We start from the raw sequence: 27,085 nt of genomic DNA, 5'->3' as shown, positions 1-27,085 counted from the left end.
ACTTTCTGTTATTGATTTCTGGTCAATTCCATTGTAGTCTGAGAGGAGACACTGATTTCTCTTCTTTTAAATTGTTAAGGTGTGTTTTATGGCCCAGTCTATCTTGGTGAAAGTCAAAGTACACTGTTTTATTTAGAAAGTTTTCTAAAACAAAATCTATTTTTTATTTTTCTCCAAAGTTAAATGATATAAATATAAAAAATATTTTTCAATTTAATAGTGTTAGCAAAGTATTACAATTTTGTCTATTAGTATATTTAACATGACAAAAACATGTTATGTCATGTTAAGAGGTCATGCTTAACATGAGGTCATGCTTTCAGACATATCAACATAAAAAAATTCAGTGGTATGAGGAGGGAGGTGGAAGGGGGGTTCAGGATTGGGAACACATGTACACCCATGGTGGATTCATGTTGATGTATGGCAAAACCAATACAATATTGTAAAATAAATAAATAAATAATAAAAAAAAATTCAGCTGAAAAAACTCTACTACAGTAAGAAAAACAATTCTAAGAGCTTCTCCTAAGACCAAATGACTATATCAATAATCACTTAAATACTCGCATAGTAAGCTATCCCTGTATCAACTAATGGGGCTGAGGAACTTGATTTCATCTAGTAAATGAAGGGAATATAAACACAAAGGCAAATAAAATTCAAATACACTCCTTAGTAAACAACCAACCTCATTAACTCTAGAACTTACCTCAGACACTTAGAAAATAATAAACACCGTGTGAACACACAAAACTTCTAATCACCAAAATATTAACATGCTTTAAAATAAAAATGATGGGGAAATGAACTAGCAAGTCCCACTTAAAATTCTCACTTCTAAACTCAAAGCAAAAACATAAAGATGAATCCAGGTAAGTAACCCAACAAACTGTATCCCTTGTGCCAAATGCAGCACAAGGCCTGTTTCTGTGAATCCAAGTATACTGGAACACAGGTCCATTTGTTTCCTTATTGTCTATGACTGCTTTAAGGCTACAATAGCAAGGCTGAGTAGTTAGGAGAGACGGCATAAGGTCCTCAAACCTAAAATCATACAGAGAGCCTGGTCCAAAAAAACAGCCTGACCACTTCATGTAGTGTAGCAACAGAGCACTACAGGTCCCACTGGATACACTTATCACCACCCTCTCCCATACCTCAGAAGGTATTGCAAAGCACAACTACACGCCTTGGCTTTCATTCCTCCCGTCTACTGAGAATGCATACTGGACACCTTGAAACCAAAAAAAGAGGATTCATCCATCAGGATCAGTACAAACAAGGCCACTCCAGGCTGACCGAATCCTATCTCCCTTTGTGCTACATACATATGCATAGTCTTAGCAAGATCTACAGTATAACTACAGATGACCTCACCAAACAGAAGCTAATCTCACTGCGGCCAATTTAATGAGTAATGAAATGAGTACGTGCCCTGTCCCCCACCCACAAACACACACTCACACAAAAACTCTCCAATAAAACAGAAAAAAACAACAAAAAACAACTCTCCAATATTGGTAAAATTTAAAGTTTCAAATTTGCTGAGAATAGTTCTAGGTCACTTTTTAATACAGACAAACCACGTTCCATTTATTATCTATACCTATTAAAATGTGGGTAAAAGCTTATAATTTTATGGGTCATTCATGGAATGTCATGTAAAGGAAAATACCTGCAAACTTTAAAAGCTTACTGAAGAAAACTCCTCAAACAGTTTTAAAAGTTTACATTTTGCACTCACCTTGCAATCCTTCCAAGAGTTTAGGATAACGAACATGTTCCTCTGTTCCATGCCCAAGTCTCTGGTTGTCACCCTTTCCCCATGAGTAAACTTGGCCATCTTTTGTCAAGGCAATAGAAAACTGACTTCCACATCGGACTTTGACAACATCCAAGTCTTGCAGCTTTTCAATCAGCTTTGGCGTTTTGCAGCCATCACTACCACCTCTGCCCAGTTTCCCATAGTCACCATCTCCCCAGGACCACACTTGACCTAAAAAGTACAAATTTTCAGAGTAAAAATAGCTGTACATCTAAATAAGCCTTTTAAATGTCTGAAAATAATCAATATAGCCAAAAACACACAAAAATCTAGCTCACTAATGTATACAGTTGACACAAATGAAACCTCGTTTCTATTTCAGGTTGTTATAGAAGCAATTAAGAAATGGAGAGACTTCCCTGGTAGTTAAGAATCTACCTTCCAATGCAGGGGACAGAGTTCAATCCTGGTAGGGGAACTAAGATCCCACATACCTCAGGGGAACTAAGCTCAGGCACTGCAACTACTGAGCCCACACACCTCCACTAGAAAAGGTCTCACGCCACAACAAAGGATCCCCATGCCACAACGAAGAACTGACTCAGCCAAAAAAATTTAATTTAAAAAATTTAAAAGAAAGTTAAGAAGTAGAAAGCTGACTTTTCATTTTGTTTTAACTGAATGAATAGTAAAGTCCTGTGTGTGCTAAGTCGCTTCAGTCGTGTCTGGCTCTTTGCGATCCTATGGACTGTAGCGCTCCAGGCTCCTCTGTCCTTGGGATTATTCAGCAAGAATACTGAAGGTACTGAAGGGGGTTGCCATGCTCTCCTCCAGGGTATCTTCTGGACCCAGGGATTGAACCAGCGTCTCCTGCATTGGCAGGTGGGTTCTTTACCACTACTGCCACCTGGGGAAGCAATAAGCCCTAACCCTTACTCGTTTGGCTTCATGAAACAGCTTCCACTAAGTATTAAACACAGAACAAAAGCTCTACTGCCTCCATAGGACACAGTGACGGTACCCACAGCTTACTGCACACCATCTCAGGTCTGCCTGCCAACATTCTTGTTACATAGACCACATGTCAAACATACAACAGTATTTATTTCCAATAAAAATTTTAGTGCAATTTAATTAAATATTACATAAAGGGATAAAATAAAGTTGCTCTCTGTGGGAGAGCAAGGCTGACAGGCTCCCAACTAATGCTGACAGACAGACCCCACAATACTGAAAGACAAATACTATTTAAAAAATATTGGGAATTCCCTGGCAGTCCAGTGGTTAGGACTCTGCACTCTCACTGCTGAGGGCCCAGGTTCAATCCCTGGTCAGGGAACTAAAAACCCCACAAGCCACACAGTGCAGTCAAAAAAGAAAAAAAAAAATCAACATAAAACCTGGTAAGTATATCCACAAAAAGTGTCACACGAGTACAATCTCACTAATGAACACAAATATAAAACTGAAATCAAAAGCAAGTATCATACTGTGAATACACAAAGACTAATAATAAGCAGGATTTACCAAAGAGAATCAAAGGTGGCTCAACATTAGGAAAAACTGTCATAAAAATAAAATGCCCAACTAGGAAGGCTGGCCCTGGGCAATGGAAACTACGAGTCTCATAACATCTCTACCTCTTCCAAAGACACTGAGGTGCATATGCACTTAGAGCCTCCAAAGCTCACTCCCTCTAGGGAAGTGGCCCTCCTCATCCTCAGAGCTCTCCCAAGCAGCACGTGCTCCACATACCATTCTCTGTCACGGCCAGGGTCTGAGCATCCCCACTTCCACATGCCACATCAATGACCTTCAGTCCTTTGAGCCCAGCAACCAGCATGGGAATGGCCTCATCTTCACTGGAGCCTTCAAACAGAGAGGACTATTGTTACTGCAAGTAGCTGAGAAAGAAGCAGCCTTACGCAGCATGCCCAAGCCGGCTCAGAGCAGACATACCGTGGCCTAGTCGGCCATAGTTCCCCCTGCCCCAGGTGTACAGCTCCCCTTCTGCTGTGATGGCTGCACTGTATGTGCTTCCACACGCAATGTGCACCACATGCTTCCCGGCCTGCTTTCCAGAGAAAGCAGAGATCACCTTAGGTTCCTCAAGAGGCCTGTTGAGACAAAAGAACAAACATGAATGTACTTCTGAGCCTTTCCTACTAGCTCACACCCAGGAATAAACTATCAGAGCATTGAGATAACTTTGCCTTTCAGGCGTCTTATGAAATAATTAAGAAATACAGAATTCAAACACTTCCATGATTTTTTGTTAAGTGGGCACCCAATGCCAAGCGTCACACCCAGCATACTGTTAAAGACACAGGTGATCAAGCCCATGGCAGCTTTGGTCACAGTGGTCTGAACAGTGGCCTATTCACAGACAGCACAAGTGCAGCAATAGGGAAGAATGAAGCTCAGGAACTGCATCGAGAGACAAAGCCAGAAACAAAATACTCCAAAGTGGCAAAAACCAGCAGCCAGAGGTGGGGAGCAGGGGTTGGCTGCAGAAGGGTCCAAAGAAGCTAGGGGGAGGGGTGCTAATAGAAACACTCTGTATCTCAGTTACAGTGGCTCCCAACCTCCAGCATCTGTGAAGATCACCAAACTGTACATAGAAAGCTGGTGAATTTGTAAATCTCATGCACAGGGCTGAAATTTATATATATATTTGTTAAACAGGGAAGAAATGATGGGCAAGGTTTACTAATCACATTGCAGTCTATATTTCACAAATGAAAAGAAGGAAGCAGCAAGGATTAACTGGGTAGAAGAGACCACTAGCTGATTCATTTTCAAAATTAGCAAATGCCCAATGCTTCTAATCTAAAATATGTCTGCTATGATCACTAACTCTCATTCCAGCCTCTCCAAAGACACAGCTCAATTATTTTGTGACACACTATTCTGCAAAATAAGCATACAGAGGAAGGGGCACATGGGAAGAGGAGCAAACGAATTGCTCCAGCACCACCTCCCCATTCAGCTCAAGTTTCAACCCCCCACCCCAAAGTTTCTCTGCAACTTCTGCATTCGCACCATTCCACTTTCTTTCCCTCAACTCCTCAGGCAACAGACAAGCTACTCAACTAGCACTTAATCTCAACTGACTGTTATTTAATTACAAACTATTTTATGCATGGTAATTACATCCGACATTTAAAAAGTACAAAGATTAATGCCTCCAACCCAAACCTCAACCCTTTCAAGTCCTGTGAGCCCCAAGGCAATCCCTGCCTCCCTGTTAACCTGAGATTAACAATAATTCTAAATTCTGTACTTGTAATTCCTCTTCTTCACTATCATTTTACTAGATTTGTCTGAAACTCCTACAACACTATCAAGTTTAGGACATCAAGTCTGCTGAATGCTAACACCCAGAGTGCATTACTCTTTCTTCACAGTTTGGGATCCTTCCTGGAGATGTCCACTTCCACCCAATGAGAACGCCAGTCTCCTCTCAACTCTGCTGTTGCCTACTCCCTGCTCACGGCTCTGACAACCTTGAAATGGGCTGCATCTTCAAACTCAACCTAAAACCAATGTTTTCTCCACCAACCTCCACTCACAACAGTAACATGAAAGGGTTCCTGTGACTCCAAGGCAGCCATCAGAACTGTTTATTTTCATGACTCCACATTTAGAACAACCATTCTGTTTTGTTTCTGGTCTCTTAACAATAGTCAAAATAACACATTAGAAAACTCTTGATTTTTGTAGCTGTGAAAATCATAGTATGGCTCAAGGAAATGAGGACGTTATCTGATAGAGATGTGCTGAGGTAATAAATGAAGGAAGAGAGTGTGGAATTCAGTTTAGAAAACTCTGCAGTGAGGGTGCAGTATGCGCATCACAGGAGTAGCGAAAGCCAGGGGAGAAGGGCACGAAGGCCCACTGCCCTCACTGCCTATGCAGCACGCAGGGCCCCCAGTGCTACAAGGGCAGATCCGCCTGGGGGCAGCTCTCTCCATCACAGCCCTGCACATCTGAGCAGCTGCACAACCCTCACCACACTTATCTTTGCCACCTTATTTTGGTTACAGCAACACAAAAGCAGAGTGTATCAGGTACAGGAACAGGCTGCACATACACGGTGTCTCCATGGCCCAGACGTCCGCCGTCCCCGCAGCCCCAGGAATACACCTCTCCAGTGGCTGCCAAGGCCAGGTAGTGGTGACCGTCTGAATGGGCAGCAATTTTTACAATGTTTCTGGAGGCAAGCCCCTGGACCAACTGTGGGGCCTAAAAAAGGTAAAAACAGGAGGAAAATCAGTAAGCAATCCAAGGACAAGAAACCTGCATGACTTGCCTCACCCGAGTGTCCACTCAGACTAAACCTCTCTGGTGGCCGTACAGCTGGCCTGCCCAGACCTACTGGGCAGCACCAGGCCGTACAGCTGGCCTGCCCAGACCTACCGGGCAGCACCATGCCGCATGGCATGTCTAGGCCATTCTCGCACAGGGAAATGTGCAACTACAGGTGAAGAGCGCCCATCTGCCGTCATCCCCACAGGCTTCTCATCTGTTACTTCCTGGTCCCAAAATGAAATGACTTTACAGTTTATAAATGGGAATAATAGTTGACAATAACTGACACTGTAAGGAGTTCCTGAGTTTAAGAACTAAGAAATTCTGCCCCAAAGTCTTGACAATAATGACTACAATCGAGACTTTTAAATACAATTAATAATATACAATGAGCAGATGCTTATAACAGAAATCAACCGACATAAAGACAAGATACATAGCATACATAGCAGAGAGCCCCCTCCACCAACCCACCCCAGGACCTACAAGCGTGTCACTGTTGTAGGCTTGCGTGTATACACGGCCATTCCTCGACAAGATCAGGAAGCGCTTCTCTGCACAGGCGATCTGCGTGACCCCCAGGTTGGCAAGGCCTTCACACTGAATAGGACCGATCACGTTGGCATAGTATTTCCATCCTATTAACCCCCATCCTATGACTTCTTGTAATGATCCCTGTCAAATAATGAAGCAAGTAAATATTTTCTTCGTATCACCAAGAAAATGTCCTTCTTAGAAAAAAATTAAGAATAATTCATGAAAGGAGTAACAAACAGATAGAATAAGATAAAAATAAAGCAAGTAAAGAAGGAAGCTGATTCAAAACATTAAAATAACTCAGAACACCCCATACAGCCTCCGTTAGCAGGTAAGATAAGTAACTGGACAGGTTACTTTTCCAGAGCATTTCATTTAACAGAGCACATTAAAAAGTAGCACAAGTAGATCTTAAATATATTTTCAAATGCTCAGAACATAGGTCACCATTCTGCCATAACAGGTGGGGACCCAGAGGCCTGCACGCCTAGAGACAAGCATCCCTGCTGTTAGTGGGGTTAAAGGAGTCAAGCCGCATGACAGCAATTGGGGGATAACCAGCTCCTGTGTCCTCCACACCAGGTACATCACAGCTGCACACGTGTGCACCTGCACGTACACACAGAGAAGAACAAAGATACAGGGGTAGCCATCGCAATACCACCTACACAGCAAACTTCTGGCAACACGAGTGTTCACCAATAGGAAACTGATTTTAAAAAATCATGACATATCCACACGTGGACCACTAAGCTGTTTTTTAAAATAAAGCGAGAAACTCTTCACTTATATAGAGTATCCTGACTAGTGAAAAGACAAGCTACAGAAGGGCTATAATATACTACCACTGAGAGAACACTGAGAGGGCACATGAAGAACAGCAAAGTGAGAAGCAGCAGGTGGAAAACCAGGGGAGACAAGGCAGAGAGAGGTGTCAATGCACCCTCGCATTTAGCTTTTACTTCTGAACCATGTAAATGTACTACTTATTTGGAAAACATAAATTACTGTAAAATAAAATAAATACTCTTCAAATTGAAAGTTAGACAGAATTCCCTGGTAGCCCAGTGAACAAGACTCTACACTCTCACTGCCAGTGATCCAGATTCAATACCTGGTCTGGGAACTAAGATCCTACAAACCTCATGACGCAGTCCCCATCTTCCCCCCAAAGTTAAAAGTCAGAAATATCTGCACTTTGCTGTATAGGAGAAACTAACACATATTGCAAATCAACTACACTCCAATAAAAATTAATTTTAAGAAGTACTTATACTATCAAGAACAAAGTTTAAAAACTCTGGATTAAAATCAGATTTTCTGTGACCTTAGCAAAGTTCACTCCAAACGCAGCCTTCTCATCCATGTAATGGGACAGCACTGCAACGATCAGGTGTGACTGTATGAGGTTCTCGGTGAGCCTGTATCAGCAGATCCTCACACGCATGGATTAGTGTTAGACACACCACTGTGTTCCTGCTGAGGAAGACAGCACAGCATGCGGCTGTGTGAACACAGGGGACCTCTCTGGGGACATGCCTCCTGAATCTGGAACCTGGGATGGGTCCTGAACCTCTCTGGGCGTCAGTCTGCTCACAGTGACAGCTAATGACTGGCACCTTCAAGTGTACACGTTCAAAAGCTGAAAGCAAACTCCAGCCCGACCCCAGAGAAAGTGAGTCCACACAGGCACAGAGTGAGACTCCAGGAACAAACACAGAAAGAATAAACCCTGCTCTCCCACGTACCTTATGAGATGTTGGAGAGCTACAGAGAGGCGGCATACACGGGGTGGCCAGGCGATCTAAGTGTGCCATGACAACAACTGCAGTCTGTCGCAAGTCTATAGCAAGCTCGTTGTCTTGTGGAAGAGTAAGGTACCTCAGGAAACTCTCATTGGGGCTCAGAGGGCCAGAGAGAAGCTAAAGAAGAAAAGTGAAAAAACAGCTTCAGAAGTGGTGGGGAAAATTAAAGTAACACAGTAGTCTTTCACCACTCTTTATATTTTGATATACCCAGAGTCGGACATGACCTATAAACCTCCCCCTCTTTGGCTGTCACATGAGAAGTACTGCTGATGCACTGAGATCTATACACTCACTGCACACGGAGGTGCCCATACATCCACACACCCATCACGTGTGTGCCAACTCCACACAGGTCAGGGACACCACCCCATCTGCCTCAGGTTCACCATCCCAAGGACCATCAGAAGAATGCAGAGCTATCTACCTGGGAACAAAAGCACTGTACCTCAACTTGGCTTTGAAAACTGAGAACAATAACCATTATTTTAATCTAAAGCTTGCCCACTCATCAGAAAAGTAACAATTTTATTTGTACATTAATAATTCTAATTCTGCTAACACCAGAACAGCCTTATTATCATCAAAGACTGTAAAGTAACAGAATAACTAGGCTGCAACTTCATACCAGAACTGCTACGTTTTTCCAGAAAAGACCTGCAAACTCAAACTTGAACCTTTCAAAAGCAGCAGTCCCAGGGGTTCAGACCTAGGCAGGCCTGCTCTGCCACCAGCCTGCTTCCTAGGACTGAACACGGTCATGGCTGAGGTAACGTTTTCTGCATGGTGCTCCACACTCAGGAAGGGCCAACAAAGTGAGTCACTATTTTCAATGCTGGTTTTCTAATATTCTTCTAAAAATGTGTATTTCAGACCTGGCTCCATGCTGTCAACGCAGCAGTTGCAGGCTAAAGGAGGTGTGGTCCATAAATGGCATGTGAAGGAAGACAGAGGAGGAAGAGAAGATTTGCCTAGTGCCCCTGGGAGGGTCAAAACCAATCCACAGTAACTGCTCTCAACAGACAGAGTGAGGTGCTGTTGCTCCTTCCCACTCTAGCTGAGCCTAGCCTCCCTGCCCCACTGCCCATGGCATTGCTGCAAGTACCATCAGAACACACTTGACTCTCACACTTTTTCCTGAAATAGCATCAGGACTTTTAACACATCTTTATACTGCCACTACTACCTTGCTCCCACATGGAGGTGAGCATGCCTTCTTTACACTTTCCACAGCCCCATCACAGCGAAAGCACAACACAAGTGGTTGCTGGGAACACACAGGCACTAAACATACAAAGACAAAGGGCTCAATGACTCATGCAGCAGAAAGAGAACTCCGTGGCCAACAAGGCAGCCGCAGACAGGTCTCTCTAAAAGCACAAACTGATGTATGTCAAGAAGCATGCTCCTAATACACAATACAGAACAACACAAAGGGCCCGGCATCTGCAAAACACAGCTGGCTCTGATCCCTCCTTAGTTGCTGCAAAGAATCCAAATGTGACCATGTCAAGTTCTGCTGCATCAACTGTGACCCAACCATGACCTCCCATACCTATCCCACACCTGGCTCACTGTGTAACTGCCAAAAACATACTCCCCTCCGAGAAGCAACTGCTATCACAGATATGTGCTCTGGGCTTGTCCATAAAAGGCTCAATCCTTTAGGATGAGCAAATGAAGACAGCTGTTTAGGTGCCACACCCATGATGATACCTACATGACTGTCCCCCTCGGCACAGGGGGAGTCTTTGCTACAGATGATGCTCCGGAACCTCTGCAGCAGCGGAAGGAGCGGGGCGCTGGTGCCCTGGGCAGACCGCTCGTTGTCAGTCTCCTGTGCCCCACTGTCCCACAGGTGCAGCAGCAACAGGACAGCAGATAGCATCTGACTGGAAGAGAGAACAGCCGTATGCTCTAGTAAAGACAGATTAATTTTTTTGGCCACGGTCTATAAAAAATAAAAATAGACAGCTAAATAAAATTGAAGAAATACTTTAAATATGAAAGGTAACTAAAACAAGGCCATGAAAAACGAAAACAAATTCAGACAGTAAAATCGCTAAACAATTCAAGATTTTAGCACAAGACAGCCATCTTCTGTGGATAAGAAACACAAAACCAGTTAGGAAGTTCAAACAGCACTTTCTACAGGGAATTTCTAGGACCTTAAATTAATGGAATAAAAATAACAATTTGAAGAAAATTAAAAGAGAGAGAGGAAAAAAAACAAACAGTTCCTAAACTACTAGAAAGTTGATCATAAAAAGGAAGTGAAGAAAACTTAAGTGCAGCCAGATCTGAAAGAAGGGTCCTGGGACATGGTTCTTTGATCACAGATCCTCACACATTTGCTGCAATCACAAACAGTTCAAGGAAATGCAACAGCTGCTTAGTACAGAGACATTTCCCAACTACACATCTAGTCTGTGGCACACCTCACCTCAGCGCGCCTCTCTGCACAGCCAGTTCTAGCAAGATGGCCAGGGCCAGGTGCTGGTCCTGCAGGGGGATGCTTCCTGGCCCTTTGGTTCCAGGCGTTCCATGAACATCCCTGAAATGACAGCAGAGGATGCAGGGACAAAGTGACAACAGAGCTTAAAGAGAACGTGCTTAAAATAGGCATGCTATTAATGTTAAACTAATTATATTCCCTCTCCCATGAAGAAGTGTTTTTAGTATTTAGAATAAAGTTTCTGAGACTTGCTTACACAAATTTAATCAGATACTCTAAAGATACAATAACTTATAAGACAAGATTTTATTACAAGTATTGATTCAGATACTATAAGATGATTACATTATAAGACATTCCAAGTTGCTACAGCATAAAACTACTTATATCATTATTCAAATCATGAGGAGAAAAATGTTTAGACATGTTTCCAGTTTCAGTGACATGTAAGGCTATTATAGTATCAACATTCATCTGCAAAACTGGGGGAAAATCCATTTATAAAAGCACCTGAAAACCTATAAGCAAAATGTCAGTTTATTTTTATTTCTGACCAAAGAAATAACTTTAACTTTTGCTTGTTCTCCAAAACTAAATAAGTCTTCTTAACCCAAGATGAGGGAGGGAGGATCTTCTAACATTACTCATGAAGTCACTCAGTCGTGTCCAACTCTTTGTAACCCCATGGACTATAGCCTACCAGGCTCCTCCATCCATGGAATTTTTCTAGGCAAGGGTACTGGAGTGGGTTGCCATTTCTTTCTCCAAGGGATCTTCCCATCCCAGGGATCGAACCCGGGTGTCCCGCATTGCGGGCAGACGCTTTACCATCTGAGCTACCAGGGAATCGCCCAAGCCTATTTTCAGGGCTTCCCAACCCTAAACTCCATGGCAATGACATCAGAAACTCTGAACAGCTAAACCCACAGCCCACTGGCATGGAGACCACAGGTGCCTTCCTTGCTGCAAGGGACACAGCAGGTGAAGAGAATGAGAATAAACTCTCTTCCCCTGACTCTGCTGTTTAATTTTGTATTGAGTATACACATTTTCCTTAAACTTAAAAACTATTAACAAACATGCATAGTACCTAAGACCAGAGTTCATGGCTTTCCTTAAAGAAAAGTGATTTACATTCATATCTTTTCACACTGAGAAGACCCACTGTAGGTTTAAACATTTCATTCTGAATCAGTTGTTTAGTCCCAAATCATCTATTAGGACAATACCCACCACTCAGAATGGTGGCACCTGCATTCACTGAGAGATGCGTAACAGGTGCTCAAACAGTTTAGGAAATACTGATATCCAAATCATAAAATTTCTGAAAAAAACTAAGTAACAAAAGCATGATTCATTTTCCACTCCATTGAGTATGACAGCCTACTAGGTGCAATCAGAATATTGAAAGTCAAACATTTGAAAAGCTGAGAACCAAAGATCTGGAATCACAGAGCTGAGGGTATGCAGGAAACATGCCAGGAATCAATCTACCAAGATTCTTATCTCTAAACAGAAGGAGAGACAAGACTCTGAGGCGGGCCGGAACCATTCACACAGTAAGATACGAAAAGGGAGAACTCACCCGGTCACGACGGACCTGAGGAACCGGGTTGCTCTTTCTACCACCTCCAGCCACACAGAGGATACCGTGCTCTCATCAAAGAGGGAGGCCTCGGGCAGTGCTCTCAGAGCATCCAGAGACTCCTGCAACAGCTCGCTGCAGAGGTCCGCGTCCTCTCCTGGGCACACACACGTACGGAGATGAGGCCGTCCGTGCCCCAGCAGCACACCCCGAGCACCCCCCACTCTCCCAGGTGGGTTTTCTAGTCCCGGAAGTGAGAGAACGACACTGGCACATTTTGTATTTCCCACTTTCCTCTCAATGAGAAACCCCAAGAACTCAAGAGACTAAAAGTTAACAGTTGCTCCAAAGTCAATTCTTTATTTTATGAGTCTTATATGGGCAACTCTACTTTCTGGTTCTCCTAGAAAATAAATCAGTACTGAGGCACTGCAGTGGTTTACCGGGAATGTGTGTGTGCATACACACGTGTTTTAGGCCTGAAAAATCAAACAGACTATGAAGTCTCTCATTTTACCAACAAGGAAAATGAGGCATAGAGAGCACATAGACCATCCTAGGGGTATGTGTTGGCAGAAGTGAGCCAAGAATCCACATCTCCTGATGTGGCAGAAAAGAGAACATGCTAGGCACATACCTGAGCGCCAGGCCCTGCGCAAAAATGCAAAGGCGAAGGAGAGAGCTGCCCGGGACCCCACTCTTGCCAGACCTTCCACGCCTTTGCCTGCAGGCCGGGAACTGCAAACAACACACATGGGGTGGGGGAGAGTGGGAACTGGTCAGTCAAGAGGCATGTGCAAATGCTAAAATGAAGCATGTAGTACAAAAGGATTTGTTCCAAAACGTGATCAGTGGGTTTCTTTAGATAGAGGATCACAAACAACTTTTAGCTTGACACTTTAAAAACTTTGACCAAATGTCCTTTGTAAAGGAAAAGCTTTCTCTTTGAGCAAAAGAAAGATATTTACAAAGAATTTTAAATGACTTGCAAAAACACAAAAATAATCCCAAGGAACTCGTATTATTAGCTGGATAAACAGTAAGTACATAAAAGGGGGGAATAACCTCATGCAATAGAGAAAAGGCAGGCGACAGGTGAGGAGCACACAGAAGACAATGCATCCAGGCCAGGAGTCTGCTTTGGCTCTCTCCCTGCTTGGGTAAATGTGACCACCGGGTCTACAGGCCCCATACTCATGCTCTTCTTCATCCCGCCTCCTGAGAGGCTCCCCTCTCCTGAATCCAGTGCTTATCATTCTTGGGTGTCTTTTTAAGCTTTTTATTACCTACATATGTTAATGTAACAAGACATGGTTTCATTGTGCATCTATTAAGAAGTCATACAAACCATAAAAATCATCCTTGAAAAAAAAAAACTAAAATATAAAAAAGTGTGTACAGTATAAACTTAATCATAAAAAGCAATTTTATTTTCAACTTTATACTATTACGGTTTTTCTACCATATATTTTATTCTCTTTCATAATCTGTTAGAAATGCTATTGAAAATGGGCAAGATATGGAATGATCTCCTCAAGACACAGTATCAAGTCAAATTAGCAACGAAGAACGTGAGGACCCAACAGAGGCAGCTGGTATGCTCAAGTCGGTAAATCCTGAATAGAACACAACATGTGCCTGGGGAGCTCTGAAGAAACACAAACAACTGCAATTAGTGGCTGCCTCCTACGAGGCAACTGGGTGCCTGGAAGACAGGAATAAGGCGATGTATACTGAATAAGAATTATAACCTTAAAAGATAAAGATGTATAATAAGACATGTGGTCTTTAAAACAATTAATACACAGACAAAATCAACTCAGATGAGGTGGGAGGAGCACCCCACACAGGGAACCCTTTAAGAAAATACATTCCAGGAGAAACATGAATCTAGGGCTCTCCTGAGCCAATCGTGACCTTATCCACAGAAAAGGAGCTCAGCAGTCCTAAACTGGCATGGTGTAAGAACTGCTAAATCTTCAACAAGTGGCTCTCTATTTTACAGATATTTAAGCAAACAGAAATAAAAACAGTTTGGACACACCCCCATCTACACCGATCAACTATCCAACCCAGAGCTGGTTCTGTGAGAAAGGTAAAACTCACTACTATCCTAATAGGTTTGAGAAATTAGGAAATCTATAAATATTTTGGAGATAACACAATACATCTAACAAAATGGCTACAGTAAATAAGTGACAATACCAAAAGCTGACAAGGATAGAAAAAAACAACCACTCATACTTGGCTGATGAGAATGTAAAATTGTACAGTTATTCTGGACATAGTATGAAAATGCCTTACAAACGCAAACTTAAGACCCAGCAATTGCACTCTAAGTTATTCATTCCAGAGAAATTGAAACTTATGTTCACAGAAAAACCTGTAGAAAATATTCACAGCAACTTTATTCAAAATACTCAAAAATTATAAACAACTGAGATACCTTCAAAAGGTTGAGTGGTTAAAAAAATATGGTACACCTATACATGGAATCCTGTTCAACAATGATGACACATGCATATACCTGGAAGAACCTCAAAGGAATAATAGTGAGTGAAAGAGCCAACCTCATAAAGCTACATAATAGACATGGAAAACAGGTTAACGGTTACAGCTATAAAAAAGGGTCCTTGTCCTATACCCTGACTGGGCCAGTTCTGATAGAAATCTACACCTGTGATAAAATCACCTGGAAACACACACACACAGGACTGAGAGCACCTAAAATGGGAAATACGAGTAACACAGGTAAAATGTATCAAAGTCAATATGCTACCTGTGATTTTCCATTAGTTTCCAAGTGGCTAACCCTGGAGAACCTGGGCAAAGGGTATAAGGAATCTCTCTGTATCATTTCTTACAACCACAAGTGAGTTCATAAAAGCATCTCTTATAATTAAAGAATGAGTAAATCACATTAAGAAGAAAAAAATGAAGCATCTAGTTAAGCACTACTGCAATATGGTAATTTCCTATCCAATACCAAAATTAAACAAAAAGAATATAACGTTCAGATCAAATTATCAAATCCTGACATGCTGATCTAAACTTCTGACCAGTTTCTACTACCACTGACAGAAAAGTGTCTTTAATGGGACAGGTTACAGCATGGCCTGATACTTCATAAGCAAATTGGGAAAGTCATTCTCCAAATTATATAAAACATACAAAAAGGGAAACCAAGAATAAAATTTCAGAAAAAGGAAAAAGCAGACTACATTGTAAGTCTTAATTAAACTTTCCTTATTAAACAAACCAGCCTGAGTTTTACATTTAGCTGTTATCAGGATACTTTCTTAATTATATCATTACCTTTTTTTGTCCACAGGAGGCAAAGAAATGTTGCTGCTTTTCCACTTAACTTTGACATTCTCCTGGAAGACGGTTCTATTCAAGGCAATGAAATATCGTTCCAAAACAATGAGCCTCTGCTTGAGTCTCAGAGCTGAAAGGGTGGTGGTCGCTGACTGGACGGCCAGAGCTTGCTGCTCTTTAACCAACACAGAAAGACACTCCTTCAATTCATTCACATCTAGAAAACAACATGAAATATCCAACCTCTGAATATCATGGGCACAGTCTGTTTTAAGCTCGATAGGTAATAATAATAGGTAACACTTGAGTGCTTAATATGTGCCACAAATGATTCTGAGCACTTAACACACATTAGGTAATCGTCACAGGCACCACAGAGAGGTAGTGCTAGGAGGGCATTCTATGGAGGAGGCAACTCAGCTCAGAGTACCTGCCCAATGTCACCCAAATGAGTGTGGCATTCTGCCCTTCTGTAAACATGGTATAAGGTAAAAAAAGTTTTTAACACAACACTATGAAGTCAATACTTATTAGCAATACATTTCCTAGACAGAAAGAAAAACCATATTCAGTATTTTTATGCTATGAAAACAAATTCATAATGAAAATGATGCTTCAATAAACTGCCCAGCATACGATACTCATGAAAGTTGATACATTTACTGGAATGTTTCAGAGGAAGATGAAATTAACTCGTTAGAATGTGCTACGGATAAGGGATATTTCATTGTACTACTCCTTCTACTGTGTATGTTTGAAATTTTCCACACTTTAGGACTTTTTTCAGGTACCTAGAAGAAAGTTACATGAATGAAAAAAATTAAAAGGAGTCTCATCTAGCAATTAATCATAAAGCTGTCTAAAGTTGAACTATAAATTAAGTTACCTTCCACCAACTCCTTTTATAACAGTACAGTACCCAGTGGTGACCAGAGCAGGGCTGTCCTGTTCTTTTTGTTCTATCTCTGATGCTGATTAGTTATGAGGCTAAACCAATCAACACCCTGGTAGCTTTATATCCCAAAAGACAACAGCCACATACCTAGTGAATGTCCCTATATGGAAGACATCTACTTCTCAGCTACCCATGACCTCAACATGCTTTTCCCATGAGAACGGAGATCACAGAAGGCATCAGATGGACACACCTCATCTCTCTTTAGGGAGGCCACCAGGACAAAGCTTCTCTCATCACACACAGGCACAATGGCACAGAGACCCATATTCAGACACCAGAGGTTGGATTCCAAGTATGGAAAGTTCCACTAGCGAAAACAGCTAATCATTACAAAATCTAGATGAAAATACTTTAAAAATATATGTATCTTTTAAACTCCACATTAGGCTTAAGATGAAGCAGAAAGATTTATATGTGAGGTACCATCCCTAGCCTTCACAGGTATCCTTGCAGAATCACTGTTGGCCCACCACTGAGAGATGTCTGATTCCCTGTAGACACACAGGAGATGTCACTGAAACAGCATTGCCAAGGACAATGCATCAGAATTTCTTCCAGAGATCAGGTCTAACAAAAGGTACCTTCCAGAACAGTCATTGCATTTTCTACCATGAAATGATAACGTCTCTTATCTGCTTAGCTACAAAAATCCAGAGATAACTATGAAACTTAAGAGAAAGCATATATGCTCTTGACTGTCCTACATCTGCTTGCCCTGTCCAACTCCTAATGCCAAGAAATCAGTCAGTTTTTGCAGGATACTTTGAAACAAGTTGGTGAGTGTTTACATACACACACAGAAATAAATCATGAGACCATGTGGGGAGCCAGCAGAACTCCAATCCCCTCCTCACATTAATAAAGTACAGCACCTTCTTGCTCTGTCAGAATGGTGTCACAGAAAGCCAATGCAATAGTCTCAGGATATAACATGAAGATGCCTGTGTTTCAACAGAAAATTACTCACCACACCACGAAGCAGGAAGATCTCAAAATTAATTTTCAAAAGACAATCAATAGATGGAAAAACCAAGATGACAGAGACATTAGAATACTCTGAGAAAGATTTTAGAGAAGCCACAGATTAAAAATGCCTCAAAACCAAAAACACACTTGAAACATATGAGAAAACAGAAAACCTAAGTCAAAAAGAGATGTCTTAAAAAAAAAAAAAAAAAAAAGAACCAAATGGAAATTTTGGAACCAAAATAAAAAGTTCAGTGAAAGGGCTCAACAGTAGAATGGGAAAAAAAAAATTTTTTAAAGCTGGAAGTTGCCCAATCTGAATAAAGACCAAAAATACACTGCAAAAAATAAAACTGCACTGAACTAAACCTATGCTAGAAGGATTCACCAGCATATTACATGAAGCAGCAGAAAGGCTCAGTGACCTCAAAGACAGGGTAATTCACCTATTCAGAGTAACAAAAAGAAAAAAGAATGAAAAACATGTGAAAACAGCTTAAGGGATACATGACACCACATCAAGCTGACTAATGCTTGCAGGGCCCCAGGAGAAGAGGCAGAGAAAGGAGCAGAGAAGTGATGCGATGTAGCACGGGTACAAACCTGCCAAACGGGGAGGAAGCAGACACTGAAACCCAGCAAGTCCAGGGAGTCTGAGATGGACATGTGCACAGTGCTGTGCTTACAAAGGGTAACCAACAAGGACCTACTGTAGGTATGTCACATGGGACCTACTCGATGTCATGTGGCAGCCCGGACAGGAGGTGAGTCTCAGGGAGAATGCATACATGTGTATGTAGGACCGAGCCCCTTTGCTGGTCACCTGAAACTGTCACAACACCGTTAATCAGCTATACCCCAATTCAAAATAAAGTTTTTTAAAAATAAATAAGTAAGTAAGAGTCATCTATACTCTGCCTACAAAAGACTATCTTCAGACAACACAGAGACTGAAAATGAAGGGATGGAAAGAGATACTCCATGCAAATGAAAGCCTAAAGAAACCTGGGGTACCTACACTTAGATTAGATAAATAGATTTTAAAACAAAACTGTAATAGGAGACAAAGAAGAGCATTACGTAATGATAAACAGGTGAGTCTAACAAAAGGACTAACATTTGTAAAATAGTTATACATCTAACATACGCATAACCATATACAAAGCAAATCTTAACAGACCTAAAAAGAGAAATCAATTGCTATACAATAATGGTACAGGACTTTAGTACCTCACTTTATATCAACAGATAAATCATTCAGACAGAAAAATCACTAAAATAACATCAAACTTAAATGACAACGTAAGACCTGATGGCCTTAACAGGTAATATACAGTTCATTCCATCCAAAAGTAACAGATACACATTCTTCTCAAGTGCACATGAAACATTCTCCATAACAGAAAACATATTAGGCCACAATAAACTTCATTAGACTGAAATCACATCAAGAATCTTTCCAAACCATAAAGTTATGAAATTGGAAATCAATTAAAAAAGAAAACAGGAAACTTCACAAACACATGGGAATGCAACAACATGCACTGAAGAATAATGGGTCAGTGAAGAAACCAAAAGAGAACTTTTAAAGAGTACCTTCAGACAAAGGAAAACAGAACTGCAACCCACCAAACTTACCAGATACAGCAAAAGCAGTTCTAACAGGGAAGTTCAGAAAGATAAATGTCTGCCTCAAAAAAAGAAAAAGAAAAATCTCAGACAAGAAACTAACTAACCTAAGTGAACACCTCAATAAACTCAAAAAAAAAAAAGTGAAATGAAATGAAAAGAACAAATGAAGCCCGAAGTTATTAGATGGAAAGAAACAATAAAGATAAGAGTGGGAACAACTGAAAGAGAATAAAACGATGATATTAAAGTTCAATAGAACCAACAGCTGGTTTTTGAAAAGATAAACAAAACTGACAAACTGTTAGCTAGAATCACCAAGAAACGGAGAGGGCCCAAATAAATAAAATCATAAATATAAAAGGAAACGTTACAACTGGCACCAGAGAAATGCAATTATACACCAACAAACTGAAGATTAGATGAAATAAATTCCTAGAAACAAACAAAATTTCAAGACTGAATCATTAAGAAATAGAAAATATGACCAGACCAATAACCTGTAAGGAGACTGAATTATTCATCAAAAACCTCCCAACAAACAAACTCCAGGACCAAAGGACTTCATTGGGGAATTATGCAAAACCTTCAAAGAAGAATTAATTCTAATTCTTCTCAAACTCTTCCAAGGATAAAGAAAAAAATGAGAAAAGGAAGGAATACTTCTAAACTCATTTTATAAGACCAGGATTACCCTGATACCAAAAACAGACAAGCCAACCACCAGAAAAGAAAATTTCAGGACAATTACCCTGATGTTCACAGATGCAAAAATATTCAACAAAATATTCACAAAAAAATTCAACAATACATTAAAAGAATCATACCTCGTGGTAAAATGGGATTTCTTCCAGGGATACAAAAATAGATCAACATCCACAAAATCAATCAATGTGCTATTCAATAATAACAAACTGAAGGATAAATATCATATAATCATCTCAACAGATGCAGAAAAAGCATTTGCCATAACTCAATATACATTTATCATAAAAACTCTCAACAGAGTGGGTAGAGAGGGAACATATCTCAATGTAATAAAGACTATATACGATAAGCCCAGAGCTAACACCATATTCAATGCTGAAAAGCTGAAACATTTCCTCTAATATAAGGCACAAGGATGCCCACTCTCACAACTTTTTTTCAACATAGTATTTGAAGTTCTAGCCATAGCAAAGAAGAAAAAGTAATCTAAACTGTAAAGGAATAAGTAAAACTGTCACTGCTTGTAATGTCATGATGTAAAATCCTGAAGACACTCAGAAGAATTATCAGAACTCGTCAATGAATTTGGTAAAGTTTTAGGATACAAAATTAATAAACACAAACCTGTTGCATTTCTATTCACAAACAATGAACTATCAGAATGAGAAATTAAGAAAAAGGGTCCTATTGACAACTACATGAAAAAGAATAAAATAGCTAGGAATAAATCTAAGGAGGTAAAAGAACTGTAGTTAAAAAACTGTAAGACACTGATAAAGGAAACTGGCAACGTAAGACATACTGTGCTCATATAATGGAAGAATTAATATTACTTAAATGACCATACTACCCATCTACAGATTCAATGCAATTCCTATCAAAATTTCAATGACATTTTTCAAAGAACTAGAACAAATAAGCCTAAAATTTGTACAGAAACATAAACAAAAAATTTCAAATAGTTAAAATATTTTTGAGATAGAACAAAGCTAGAGGTATCATGCTCCCTGATATTAAATTTTAAGACTTATATGAAAGACCTGAAACCATGAAACTTCTAGAAAAACTAGGCAATATGCTCTTTGACACTGGTCCTAGCACTATCTTTCTGGATATGTTTCCTCAGGCAAGGGAAACAAAAGCAAAAATAAACTAATGGGACTACATCAAACTAGAAAGCTTCTGCACAGTGAAGAAAACTATCAACAAAATGATAAAGCTGCCTACTGAATAGATGATATTTATAAACAATATATCCAATAAGGATTAATGTACAAAAACTCACTCAACATTAAAACAAAAAAACCAACTCAATTAAAAAATGGGCAGAGAAAACTACAATTCTAAAAGACATATGCACCCCAATGTTTGTTGCAACACTACTTACAATAGCCAGGACATGGAAGCAACCTAGACGTCCACTGACAGATGAATGGATAAAGAAGTACAATGGTACATATATACAAAGGAATATCACTCAGCCATAAAAAGGAACAAATGTGACTCGGCTGAACTGAGGTGGATGAACCTAGAGCCTACTATACAGAGTGAAGTAAGTCAGAAAGAGAAAACAAATATTATGTATTAACCTTGGACAGTCTGGAGATCAAACCAGTCAATCCAAAAGGAAATCAACCCTGAATATACACTGGAAGGACAGATGTTGAAGCTGAAGCTCCAATACTTTGGCCCCCTGATGCAAACAGCTGATTCACTGGAAAAGACCCTGATGCTGGGAAGGACTGAAAGCAGCAGAAGGGGACAACAGAGGATGAGATGGCTGGATGGCAACCATCTTAAATGAGGTACCTAGACTAGTCAAAATCCTAAAAACAGAAAGTGATTTCCAAGGCAAGAAAGGGAAGTGTCAGTTTGGCAAGATAAAGAGGCTCTGGAAATGGATGGTATACAACAGTGTGAATGTATTTACTGTCACTGAAGGGTACACTTAAAAGTGATTGAAGTGGTAAAATGTCTGTTCTGCACAGTCTACTAAAACATAAACTTGGAGGGGGAAATGCAAACCCACTCCGGTACTCTTGCCAGGAAAACCCCAGGGACAGAGCAGCCATGGGCTACAGTCCATGCAGTGGCAAAGAGTCAGACACAACCAAGTGACTGAGCGCACTGCTAAAATATAAAACTTTAAGTTTAATTTTTAGAAATCCCACGACAAAAATAAAGTCCATCTACTCCATCTAGAAAATGAATGCCAAGCCATTCATTTCAAACAACTAGAAGTTTAAAAGATCTTCATACCTGGTTGCTTACCCCATACCCAGCTCTCCAGGATTGACTTGGCCCTATATGCAGGTGCAGGAGTTTCTTCCTCTTCTTTTTTCTCTTTGTCATTCAGATCTTCTTTCTTTGTTCCAATCTGAGTATCAACACCATCATCTGGAAAATTTTTTATAAATTTAAGTATATTAATTGCTTTTTAAAATGTAACATAACACTTGCCAGTCTGCAAATTTTCACCCAAAAAGAATGGAAAAGTTAAGTTGCAACACACATCATTCGCTTACCATTTGACGACTGGGAAGAAAAAATTACATGACTCATCAACATAACATACAGTGTGATTTAAGAAGTAACGAATGGCCCAGTGACTCTTTTCATTTGAAAAATCAAAACATCACTCAAACTGTTCTTTGACATATGTCTTCCAAGACATTCTATCAATTTCCTACTATATTTCTCAACTAAAAATCTTAAGTCTTCGATATTAACATGAGTTGTTTTTATCCAGCGATTCCCAATTGCGGTGTGTCCACAGTAAGGGAGGACATGGAATAGGAATGTGATTCAAAAATCTTCAACTCTACACACTGCCCTACCCCACACCAACTGAGAACCAACGTTACACAGGGCCACTACCACTGAGATAGCAGTTCAGCAATGCTGCAATGCAGAAGTAAACTGAGTACCTCAACTCTAGGCCACTGACAAGTTAGCCTAAGAAAACTTGTAATGAAACTCCTTACTTAGCAAACTAAGAAAGAACTAATATTAACCTTGAAGTGTAAATGCATCCTATCCTAGAAGACTGCTACTAAATGAACTATTTTCTAAATATAGAAACTATTTTCTAAATAGTAATTAGAAATAGACAGTTGACTCTTGAACAACATGTGCAGTCAAAAATCCGCAGTTCTTCCATATCCAGCAATTCAAACCACCAATCATGCAGTACCATAGTACTTACTACTGAAAAAAAAATCTGCTCATATGTGGACCTACATAGTTCAAACCTGTGTTGTTAGTTAGCATCCACTATTACATCTAAATCTGTGAAAAAAGAGTGTATCATATCACAAATAGTGAAGAGTATTTAAAACCAACAAGGTATAAAAGAAACTCTGACATTCTATAAGAAAAATATCAAATGTCCAACAGAAGCACCCCAAAAAGGCTAATCTATGAAAAGATACCAAATTCACACTTAGAAAAAGTATAAATTAAAACAATGAAATATTACTTTACACTCACCAAACTCACAACTGTTAGAAAGCTAAAATAAAAGCTCCATGGCAGGACCTTTTATTCCTTTTCCATCTGGTTTTGCTCTCTGTATCCCAAGGGCCTAGAACAATAGATGCCAGGGAATAAGCCCTCAATGATGAGGGCTATTATTATTTAGTTCAATAACTAAATAATGCCAAGTGTCAGGAGAAAGGTGGAGCTGGAGGCACAAATCTTGACACAGCTGTGGGAGAGTCGCGCCCACAGCCCTCCTGGAGAGCAATCTAGGGCACGGGAGGTCCAGCAGTCACCTCCAGGCACATGCCCAGAGCTCTCAGACAGGCCTGTGACTGGGGGGATGCAGGGACAAAGGCTCGCAGCAATCTAATGCACCTCAGACAAAGCATAATGTGTGAACAGTGTACACTGCTACCACTACTGCTAAGTCGCTTCAGTCGTGTCCAGCTCTGTGCGACCCCACAGACGGCAGCCCACCAGGCTCCCCCGTCCCTGGGATTCTCCAGGCAAGAACACTGGAGTGGGTTGCCATGTCCTTCTCCAGTGCATGAAAGTGAAGTTGCTCAGTCGTGTCTGACTCTTAGCAACCCCATGGACTGCAGTCTACCAGGCTCCTCCGTCCATGGGAATTTTCCAGGCAAAGAGTACTGGAGTGGGGTGCCATTGCAAATACCAGTGTATTTATAATACAAACATAAAAACAAATTCATTAGACAGAAAAACACTTAAAAATATGGATTTGGAAATAGTGTGTCAGGAACTGACAAGTATAATTAACTTAACGTTCTGCCCCTGAGGCCAAAGAAAAAGCCCTTGTCACAGTATACTACTTATGTCCCATTCTCTCAACATCACGCCATAGCTATGGTTAATGGTACCTCTTTTATTTACAGAAATATCAAGGGAATTCCCTGGCAGTCCAGTGGTTGGGACTGTGCACTCTCACTGTCAAGGGTTTGGGTTTAGTCCCTGGTCGGGGGACGCGATCCTGGAAGCCACACAACGTGACCCAAAAGAAAAAGGGGAAAAAAAAAATCCAACAAAACATAGATTATTGTTGTAATGTAACTAAAGAGCCTCTTGATGGGGTGAAAGAGGAGAGTGAAAAAGCCGACTTAAAATTCAGGATTCAAAAAACTAAGATCATGGCATCCAGTCTCATCATTTCATGGCAAATAGATGGGGAAAAAAATGGCAACAGTGACAGACTATTTTCTTGGGCTCCAAAATCACTGCTGACAGTGACTGCAGCCATGAAATTCAAGCTGCTTCTTCCTTGAAAGAAAAGCTCTGACAAACCTAGACAGCATATTAAAAAGCACAGACATTACTCTGCCAAAAAGGTCTATACAGTCAAAGCTATTATGTTTCCAGTAGTCATGTATGGATGTGAGTGTTGGACCATAAGGAAGGCTGAGAGACTAAGAATTGATGCTTTTGAATTGTCGTGTTGGAGAAGACTCTTGAGAGTCCCCTCAACTGCAAGCAGATCAAACCAGTCAATCCTAAAGGAAATCAACCCTGAACAGGCACTGAAAGGACTGATGCTAATGCTGAAGTTCCAATACTTTGGCCACCTGATGCCAAGAGCTGACTCATTAGAAAAGACCCTAATGCTGGGAAAGATTGAAGGGAGAAGGGGACAACAGAGGAAGAGATGGTTGGATGGTATCACTGACTCAATGGACATGAGTTTGAGCAAGCTCCAGGAACTGGTGAAGGACAGGGAAGCCTGGTGTGCTGCAGTCTATGGGGTCGCAAAGAGTCAGACAGGACTGAGCAGCAGCAACAACTTAAAAATAACATTCCAATATCCACAAAAAGGCAGGTGAGAGAAGCAGAAACAGAAAACAAACAGTAAGATGAGAAGTCTTAAAATCTAAACATATCATGAATTATACTATAAATGATCTGAACACAAAAGACAGACTGTCACAATGGATTTTCTAAAAATGACCCAACTACATGCAATCTCTACAAAACTCACTTGGAATATAAAAATAAGATTAGAAGTAAATGAATGGAAAAAATATATATATACACCAAACAATACTAATCAAAAGAAAGTTAAAATGACTATTTTAATATCACATAAAACGGATGCCAGAGAAAAGAAAATTATTGGAGATAAAGCAGAGAATGATGCTAAAGCTGAAACTCCAGTACTTTGGCCACCTGATGCGAAGAGTTGACTCATTAGAAAAGACTCTGATGCTGGGAGGGATTGGGGGCAGGAGGAGAAGGGAACGACAGAGGATGAGATGGCTGGATGGCATCAAGAACTCGATGGACGTGAGTCTGAGTGAACTCCAGGAGTTGGTGATGGACAGCGAGGCCTGGCGTACTGCGGTTCATGGGGTCTCAAAGAGTTAGACACGACTGAACGACTGAACTGAACTAAACTGAACATAATAATAAAGCAGTAAATTCACCAAAGAAAACATAACAACCTTACATGTATATGAAGTCAAAGCCCAAAACATACAAATCAAGAACTAAAAGGAAAAATGGACAAATCCACAATTATGTTAGAGACACCAATACTACCCTGTCAGTAACAAAACAAACAGAAAGAAAATCAGCACTGATAAGGAATTGAAAATCATAAGCATAAACCAAACAGATGTGATCAACACTTTATACAACAAGCCATCCAATAAGAGTAGACACATGCCTTCTTTTTAAAGTATACATTGAATATTCACCAAGACAGAGCACATTTCAAAAAGGCAGGATTGAAGAAGGGGGACAAAAATGAAACAGCACAAGGAAAGTGAAAATAAGCTGAAGTATACAATACAAAGTACCTGGCCATACAGCAGAGCATTATTCTTTTTAATCCTTACAAAACAATTTTTCCAGCAGGCAGGCTTCTGTCTCCTGTTCACAGATGCAAAAGACACTGCACCTCATAGTACAGTTTAGGCAAAGAGCTTGGGCTGGACTGCAGCACAGGCTGTAACTGCTAGGCCCTACACACCCATAGGGTCTGCCTACAAGGCTGGGAGCAAACTCCAGCTTGAAGCTGGCTTATGTATAGTCTGAAAGCTAAGAAAAGATTTCACATCTTAAATGGTTGAAAAGTAATCAAAAGAATATTTTCTAATGAAAACATTATAAAAACTTCATATTTCAATGTTTACTTAGTTTTGTGTATGGCTGCTTTGGCACAACTGCAAGGTCCCAAAAGTGGGTCCCCTGGCTGGCCCTTTAGAGTAAGTCTGTCAACCTCTGATGCAAATCTCATTGTAAATATTACCAATAAAAAAAGAACATAAAATGCTCATATAACATCAGCAATATAATCGTTCATCACCAGGAAGCAGACAAGAAGCATCACTAAACACAACTCAAGTTTTACACTCAGGAGCATAAACAAGAACATTTACAACAGCAAAAGCAGGAGGAAGTCACTTGAGGATACAAAAACAACCAAGAAGAGCTCCACAACAAGCTCTGAGACAAAAGGTTAAGTATGTCATCTCTTCTTTCCATTAACACAGGGCTCAAAGTTTACAGAGAGCAAACAAACAGAACATAAACTATTATGGAACACACACACCCC

General features: G+C 40.5%; 1 protein-coding gene and 1 non-coding gene across 6 annotated transcripts in view; one reads left to right on the top strand and one right to left on the bottom strand.

Annotated features, from left to right (window-relative positions):
* Positions 1-27,085, bottom strand: part of HERC2 (HECT and RLD domain containing E3 ubiquitin protein ligase 2) — a 237,601-nt gene that overhangs the window by 179,693 nt on the left and 30,823 nt on the right. For all 5 annotated transcript variants that reach the window (XM_040227910.1, XM_040227909.1, XM_040227906.1 and 2 more), the window contains 12 exons: positions 22,300-22,437; positions 15,777-15,996; positions 13,099-13,199; positions 12,462-12,618; positions 10,865-10,975; positions 10,142-10,313; positions 8,365-8,538; positions 6,566-6,754; positions 5,862-6,013; positions 3,728-3,885; positions 3,524-3,637; positions 1,748-1,999 (listed from right to left, as the gene is read on the bottom strand). In XM_040227910.1, the coding sequence (XP_040083844.1) occupies positions 1,748-1,999; positions 3,524-3,637; positions 3,728-3,885; positions 5,862-6,013; positions 6,566-6,754; positions 8,365-8,538; positions 10,142-10,313; positions 10,865-10,975; positions 12,462-12,618; positions 13,099-13,199; positions 15,777-15,996; positions 22,300-22,437 (1,938 nt within the window). The remainder of the gene's footprint in view (positions 1-1,747; positions 2,000-3,523; positions 3,638-3,727; positions 3,886-5,861; positions 6,014-6,565; positions 6,755-8,364; positions 8,539-10,141; positions 10,314-10,864; positions 10,976-12,461; positions 12,619-13,098; positions 13,200-15,776; positions 15,997-22,299; positions 22,438-27,085) is intronic.
* TRNAE-CUC lies at positions 3,035-3,107 on the top strand. Its single transcript has one exon. It is a non-coding gene; the product is annotated as a tRNA-Glu (tRNA).

Source organism: Oryx dammah, unplaced genomic scaffold, assembly GCF_014754425.2.
Source record: "Oryx dammah isolate SB20612 unplaced genomic scaffold, SCBI_Odam_1.1 HiC_scaffold_27, whole genome shotgun sequence".
Lineage (NCBI taxonomy): Eukaryota > Metazoa > Chordata > Mammalia > Artiodactyla > Bovidae > Oryx > Oryx dammah.
The sequence above is the reverse complement of the archived record's forward strand: the minus strand, read 5'-3'. Positions and strand labels throughout refer to the sequence as shown.